Raw genomic sequence first — 7845 nt, forward strand, 5'->3', positions numbered from 1 at the left:
GCCATGGGAGCCCGGGGACTCGCTCTGTGTGGAGGGAGGTATCTGAGCAGAGGCTCCTGTCTGGTCCAGGGATGGCAGGAAGTCATCAGTGGGCAGGGTTAGAAAACATGGAAGTCCTTTTGCTGGCCTGGCTCTTAGGGGACCTGCCTAGCCCAGGCTCCGTCCTAACTCTGTGGGGCCTCCAGGCGCTCACTGTCCCTCTGGGACTGTCTCCCTCATCTCTCGAAGGAGACAGTCTGCAACTAATATTCTTAAACTTTTCCAAACCACAGAACCATTTCCTCAAAGTAAATGTTATACTTGAGCTGAATATATCTGTGGCTAGGCTCATTTTTTTAAACAGTACGTTTTTGTTTCTTTGTTTTCCTTTTGTGCGATTTTCAATCAAGGAGCTGGGTCCCTAGTAAATCTTGGGATTTTTTCAGCTCCAAATCAGAAGCTGTGTCATCACCGCTCTTCCTTTGTAAACCTGCCCCAAGTCACTAGGAGATTGTGTTGCTGCGTGATTTGTGCACAACTAGAGGGAAAGGGCCTGCCTTTAGGGTAACTATATCCTAGAGTATTGACACATCCCCCAGAGAAGCACAGTGCTGTGTGTAGGGGTAGGGCGGCACCAGCCAAGGGCTGGAACTCAGGCTCAGCTCCCAGGCAGCTCAGCACCACAGACAAGACCTGGAGGGATGGCAGACGGAAGTGTCTGGAGAGGGGAGACCAGCACATGAGATCTTGCCCAGCAAAAATCACATGCTCTCCAAACCAAGACCTTCCCAAGGATGAAAGGTCTAGGTTGTCTTGGACCCTATGGAGCAGCAGCAACTGTGACGGCCTAAAGACCAGAGCACTTCTCCATTTGTATGGACCACGTGGGCCTCCCTGACTGCAGTTTGGTTTGCACAGGCAGGAGCTTGCAGCCGTGACAGGGAGCCTATTTTCTGGCCCATCCAATGGATGAGTGTTTAGAATCAGATTCTAATTGCCTTTCAAATGGGTGTTCCTACCATTTGAGCATGTGCAGTGACATTTCTACCTACTGTATTAAGAGTGCTCTTCCCTGGTAGCTCAGCTAGTATAGAATCCACCTGCAATGTGGTGAGACTTGGGTTCGATCCCTGTGTTGGGAAGATCCCCTGGAGAAGGGAAAGCTACCCACTCCAATATTCTTGCCTGGAGAATTCCGAGGACGGAGGAGCCTGGCAGGCTAAAGTTTATGGGTCCGCAAAGAGTCGGACGCGACTGAGCGACTGAGTGACTAAGCACAGCACAGCACATTAAGGGTGAAAAAATAAGGCTGCCCTGTTCCTTCTCTTCCCTCCCTGCTGCCCCCTCCCCCAGGGGCCGAGTATGCTCCAGTGAGCAGAGCAGAGATTTGCTTCATGGCTAGAACCAAAATGACTGATGTTCTAGAGTTGCATGTGATAACACTCCTACTCAGGCTGGATGAGAACGAGGGGATTCTCGGGAGACCCAGCCCTGCTCTGGGCCAGCTCCCCTGGCTGTGGGGGTTAAAGGTCAGCTCAGGTAGCCCCCCTCCCCAGTAGGAGGGTCTCTGTCCTGGAGCTGCAGCCCCAGGCTGTGCTCTTGGTGTCGGGGACCCATGGTGTGACCCACTCCTCCCTGCCATGTACCCAGAGCAAGAGCTAAGGAGTTCACCCTGAGCCCAGGACCAGAGAGGTTCATGTTTTCCCCTGATGGTGCCCTGGCAGGGCCGGCCCTGGACAGGTGGTGGGGGGAAGCAGACCAGGGTGACAGCTTTGCATGGGGTTCAGGGGAAGAGATGGTGGGCGGGGGGAGAGGAGGAGCAGAAAACAGCAGAATCCTATCATTGCCTTTCTAAACACACAGTGAGCGTTTGTGAATAGGAGTCAGTGAATAAATAAAGCAACCAGCCCTTCGAGCCCAGCTGAGACACAGTTACTGAGCTGCGGGCACCCAATCCTGCAGTGCGATTCTGGATCAGCCCCAGGGAAGATGGTCTGGTTCCTGCAGTCAGAGAGGTTTTTCTTCATCCAGGGCAGGAGACTTGAGACTTTTGGTACAGGACCCTGGAGGTGACACATTATTTTGTCCATTGAAGACAATTCCCGGGGCTACGTTTGTCACACCCCAGAGTCCCCCTGGGGACACGAAAGGGGAAAGACTGAGCGCTCCTCCTGCCTGCCCCCTCCATCGTAAGACCCTCTGGGTGATGGTAGCCTTCCAGGGCCTCCATCGGAGCACAGGGCAGGACATTGTCAGTGCTTCACTGCACCCAGGTGGCAGCTCCATCTCCTCTCCCCAGGTCCCTGATCTGCTCCACAGGGAGACATTGCAGGACTGTTGACTCCGGGCTGGTCTCCAAGGACACAGAAGCAGGGGTTCAGACTCACTCAGCATGAAGGACAAGCCTATTACCCAGTTCAGGTGTGCTCCACAATGCAGGTCATTACACAGAACCCAGGGGCAGGCTCCATCCTGCACATCATCCACTCCTGGGCGACATCCAGACGACACAGCATAGCTCCATGTTGAGTTTGGCTCTTTCAAGATCGTGCTGCATGCCAGAGCTTCCTCGTGGCAGGTGACACAAGATCTCTGCATCGCACATCAAAGTGCACAGATCGATTGATCGTTGATTGTGTCAAATGCCAATACCCCCGAGCCCCCCTGAATGACAAAGAGAAAGCCCAGAGACATCTTTGATTCAGAACTTGGAGGAGAAATGGAAATGTTGATATGGTACTAATGGAAGAGGCCAGGGATGCTGTAAACACCCTGCGGCAGAGCATTCGAAGATGGATCGGCTCAGAGTTCACGGCAGGGAGGATCTACTCTTCTGGTGGACCTCCTGCCACTCCAGGGAACCCCTTTCTCTTCTCTCTCTCCCTATTGTTCTTCTCTGTATCCTCTCTGTCTCTCACACACACACACACACTCCCCCCTTTCAAGGCTTCTGGAATGCTGATGCTGGGAGAAGAGAGAGGAGACACACACTCAGGTCTGGAAGCTGGGATTTATTGGGAATTCTATGACCTGAAGGGGCCTTCGTGAGGATTAGGGACGTGACGGGGCTTTAGAGGAAAACCAGAGGCAGATCCAGGTGAATGGCACCGAGAACCTGCCGGAGTCCTGCTCTGGTTTCCCCTCATGCTGGCCCAGATTCCAGGTTAATTCTCTTTCAGGACCTCATCGATCCAGGGCCGGTAAGGGGAGATCCGGGTGAAGACGGCGGGGGGCTTTGCATTGGACAGTCCATAGGAGACAATGCCCTGGGCCACCCCAGCACACAGAAGAGGGCCCCCTGAGTCTCCCTGTGGGACAGAGAAGGAAAGGGAGAGAGAGAAGGTGAGCCGGGAAACCACCTCCTCCTCCCTGTCGTCCCAATCTGAGTTGATCGGACCTGTCATCAGGCTCAGGAACATGGGCTCTTCATGAGGTGATACGTCTCTGATGCTGTTCTCTTTCCTTCTTGGCACCCCCTGACCCTGGGAGGCACCCCCTTGACCCTGAGCAGACCCTGGTCAGAGACCCCACGGGGCCAAGGGAGGAGATCTGCAGAGGGACAGTCCCAGCTCCTCAGACCTGAGGTCTCACACTTTGTCTCTGGCTGACACTCCTAACTCCGTCTCCTTCCTAAGGTGTCTGCACCCTGGACAGTGATTAGTGGGGAAGACCGTAGTCTGAGAATCACCTTAAAAGCAGATTTTGTGCTCTGGGGATTGCCCACACACAGCTGGAGATTGTGGTCAAAAGCAGGGAAGTGGCTACAGGCCCGGGGCTCCATGAGTCTCAGCTTCACCTCTTGCAGAGTGCTGGAGGCTGGTTCCTTCACACCTGTTCTTCCCCAGCCAGCCACCTGGCACATTCTCCCAGGACAGATGAAGGTGACATGGGGTAGAAGGGGAGTGTCCGCACAGCCAGTGTCAGGTTGGCTTTCTCCTCCAACTGTGAAGGAAATAAGGGCTGTCAGTGATGGAAATGGCTTGGGGATGGGTGGAGGCAACCAGGGAGGACAGAGCAGCTGCTCCACATGGAGAGCCTCTTCCAGAGGCTGAGCTGAGTGGTGCTGGTGAGAGGCAGGTTGGGAAAGTATGAGGGTAATGGGACTTGAAAGAGAAGTCCTGGAGAACAGAGAGCGGGGAAGGAGCCTGGGAACAGGGAATGGGGAAGGAAGCCTGGGAACAGGGAGCAGGGAAGGAAGCCTGGAGAACAAGGAGTGGGGAGAGGAAGAAGAATTTGCACCTTCAGTAACATGATGTCATGGAGAACAACAGGGTCATATTTTGGGTAAGGAAACTGTTTTATGACCTCAAGCCTCTGCCATGTGTCTTCTTTCTTTTGTATGTTATGGGCTCCGAGGGTGACTGTTACAGACCTATATGAGGGAGAAGGCCAAGGTGAAACGCTGGTGGTGGGGCGTCTGCTGAGATATGCCCACTCTGAGAAAGGGTATGCCGTCTCTCCAGGGTAAGCGACCTCTTCCCACTCCTATTTTGAACTACTCATGTATGGGAGGGGCTCAGGCTTTATTCAAGGAAGAGCTTTCTCAGGGAACAGAGATAATCTCCAGGGTCTTCCAGATGCCAGTGAGTGAGTGGGCTGTGAAGACCAGGGAACAGGGTAAGGTATTCCTAATCAAGGTGCCCTAATGAGGGCACCTCTCTGAGGCAGAGGTGTCCGGAAAGGGGGGAGTCGTGGGGTCTCAGGTGGACCCTGTTCTCTGTCTCCCAAGGAAAGGGTGGGTTCAGGTCCCCAGGAACTAAAGGTCAGTTCTTAAAATGACATGGAGGAATGGTTGAGAACTGGGTGGCCCTGAAGGGTGAGTCCACATCCTTTGTGTTGGGGTTGGGGAGGGGAGCTGCTTTTAGAAGAGGGCACTGGATGAGGTCCCTCTCCTCTGAGGGGAGCTTAGCTCACAGTGACTGAGGATAGGACAGCGATTCCACTCTGAGAATGATTTCCGTAAGGCCAAGTATTGTCTCTACCTAAAGGACCCAGCCTAGGAGCTCTCCTCAGGCCCCAGGAGCTGTTCCTGGTTGCTCCCCTGGATGCTCACCTCCCACTTGGAGATAAACAGGACCCACTGTCTCACCTTCCTGCACAGTGCGCAGCCGTCAGCACAAAGTCCCTTCTTATCAGGAAACCACCACAAGCCACCTGCTTCCCCTGGGAGGCGACAATTTCCAGGTAGGCCATGTAGGGGCGGGAGTGTGGCTTGCTCTCTGTGCCCCCGATGATCTCCCCTGGAACACAGAACCCCAGGGCCTGAACACAGAGGGTGCAGGCGGCTGGCTTTCAAGTTGGAACAGGCGTCTCTGGAATCCACACTCGCCCGAGTTCTGGCCTCTTCCTCTCAGGTGGCTCTGGTGTCTCCTGCCTCTGCTCCAGGCACAGCAGCCAAGCTGGCCTCGGACGCCTCGCAGTCACGCTCACCTAAGGGTTCCCCCCACTCCCATTCTGCCCTCACTCAGCCCTCTCTGTCCCCGTGCATGACCAGCTCTCCAGGTTCCTGTCTCCACCATCTCCATATCCCAGGTTGCTCAGAGATCAGCCAAGTTACAAGCCAGAAGGTGAAGGGAACACAGGACTCAGCTCAGTGTCGCACATTCCATGCAGAGGAGACCACCCCTGGGCCCCTGCTCTCGGCTTTCCCTCAGTCCAACATGGGCTCCTTGTTCCTGGAGCGACCATGGGCTGCCAGAGAGAGGGTGTGCACAGCCCAAGGGGAAACTTCACTCTGGGGTGTTGGGAGAAAGCCTGGGGTTCTGTTTAAGGGTCAGCAATCTTCCGAGTAAATCTTGTTTTAGGGGTTGATCCTGCAGGTTCCAGAAGGGGTGCCCGGGCAACTCAGCAGCCTGGGCTCTGCAGCAGAGGAGGAGGAGCACCAGCGGGAGAGGAGGACGATGCGTCTTCTCAGAGAGGCGGCCCAGGGCACGTGCTGCCTCTGTTTTCTAGTCTTGGGTTTTTCACTCCCAACAAGTGAGGGCAGGGCCAGGCTGGTAACACAGGAAGTGACTGGTCATGTTTCTTCTCTCATACTGTGCCTGCATCTTTCTAATCAGAAATTTCCCATAGAGATGCCCTCTGTTTTGTGTGAGGTGAAGCTGAGGCCTGAACCTCCAAGTTTTGGCCTCAGGGATGAGCTCTCCAGTGTGGTCCCTCATTGGTGTGGAGGTGGAGGGCTCATGTCCTTCCAGGCACGGCAGCTGATTAAGGCCCATCAGAGACATGGGTGGGGGAGAGTCTTTACACTGAGAATTCAGAAGCATATGCATGTTTAAGACAGTGACCACAGTAGGAAATACATTTGCAAAAAGACCCAACACATATACCATAGGTATGTGTGAGTACAAAGGCACAAACCTACAAACATACAAATGAATCCAAAGTTGCAGGAAACAATACTCATCCTTAATCACGTGCAATGCAGTCTAAGCTGCCACTCCTTTGCATCCCATCTTATTCCACCCAGATTAAACTGCAAGCTACACCCCACTTCAGCATTGTTCCTGCAATTTGAAAAACATTAATCTGCATCTCTCTCTCCCTCCTAACCAAAGGTTCATAGGCAGAAGACCGTGATGAAAGAATATTCGGTAGGGGGAGAGACCACACTCTACGGTTGGGCTTTACATTCATTATCATAAGAGCAAATGGGATTGGAATTAGGACTTTAAAGAGCTCATGAATATCAATTATGTCACTCTGTTAGAAGTATTGCTACTTTTATAACAATCCTGTGAAGTAGGTAGAGTTATCTCTATTTTATGAATCTTGCTATCATAGCTTATGCCTCAGAATTAGACTTCCCTCATTTCATACAAAGGGCCCTCTGCTGTACCTTCAAAGGCAGGGAAATCTAGTCCTGCTAATGGGAATGTAGACGTAGAAGAATGGTTGTTCCAGGGGTGCTGGGGTTCCTAACTTACATGAGGAATCAAGCTCATTTAATTGAAATAGAATATATACAGATGTCAGGATCCAGGCAAGAATATTGGAGTGGGTTGCCATTTCCTTCTCCAGGGTTTCCCATCACAACCTTGGGAATTACCATTAGCATTGTTTTCAGTTCAGTTCAGTTCAGTTCAGTTGCTCAGTCGTGTCCAACCCTTTGCGACCCCATGAATCGCAGCACGCCAGGCCTCCCTGTCCATCAGCAACTCCGAGTTCACTCAGACTCATGTCCATTGAGTCAGTGATGCCATCCAGCCATCTCATCCTCTGTTGTCCCCTTCTCCTCCTGCCCCAATCGCTCCTAGCATCAGAGTCTTTTCCAGTGAGTCAACTCTTCACATGCAGTGGCCAAAGTACGGGAGCTTCAGCTTTAGCATCATTCCTGCCAAAGAAATCCCAGGGTTGATCTCCTTCAGAATGGACTGGTTGGATCTCCTTGCAGTCCAAGGGACTCTCAAGAGTCTTCTCCAACACCACAGTTCAAAAGCATCAATTCTTCGGTGCTTAGCCTTCTTCACAGTCCAACTCTCACATCCATACATGACCACTGGAAAAACCATAGCCTTGACTAGACGGACCTTAGTCAGGCAAAGTAAAGTCTCTGCTTTTGAATATGCTATCTAGGTTGGTCATAACTTTCTTCCAAGGAGTAAGCGTCTTTTAATTTCATGGCTGCAGTCACCATCTGCAGTGATTTTGGAGCCCAAAAAATAAAGTCTGACACTGTTTCCACTGTTTCCCCATCTATTTCCCATGAAGTGATGGACAGATGCCATGATCTTCGTTTTCTGAATGTTGAGCTTTAAGCCAACTTTTTAACTCTCCTCTTTCACTTTCATCAAGAGCTTTTTAGTTTCTCTTCACTTTGGCTCAGATGGTAAAAGCATTCTGCCTACAATGCAGGAGACCTGGGTT

At 52.3% G+C, this 7845-nt stretch overlaps 1 protein-coding gene across 1 annotated transcript; it reads right to left on the bottom strand.

Moving 5' to 3' along the window:
- Positions 1 to 3143: 3143 nt before the first annotated feature.
- LOC108635220 (mast cell protease 2-like) lies at positions 3144 to 4230 on the bottom strand. The gene is made up of 3 exons (XM_018045466.1): positions 4219 to 4230; positions 3668 to 4042; positions 3144 to 3287 (listed from the first exon to the last, which is right to left on the bottom strand). The coding sequence occupies exons 1-3, from the start codon at positions 4228 to 4230 to the stop codon at positions 3144 to 3146; spliced, it is 531 nt and encodes a 176-aa protein (XP_017900955.1).
- Positions 4231 to 7845: the final 3615 nt, after the last annotated feature.

This window comes from Capra hircus, unplaced genomic scaffold (genome assembly GCF_001704415.2).
Source record: "Capra hircus breed San Clemente unplaced genomic scaffold, ASM170441v1, whole genome shotgun sequence".
Taxonomy (NCBI): Eukaryota; Metazoa; Chordata; class Mammalia; order Artiodactyla; family Bovidae; genus Capra; species Capra hircus.

What these genes read in the sequence shown, in the direction of transcription:
- LOC108635220 (XM_018045466.1), bottom strand. An exon ending in GCACAAAATCTGCTTTTAAG is followed by an intron (nt 3,288 to 3,667) that starts GTGATTCTCAGA and finishes TCTGTCCCACAG; the next exon opens with GGAGACTCAGGGGGCCCTCT.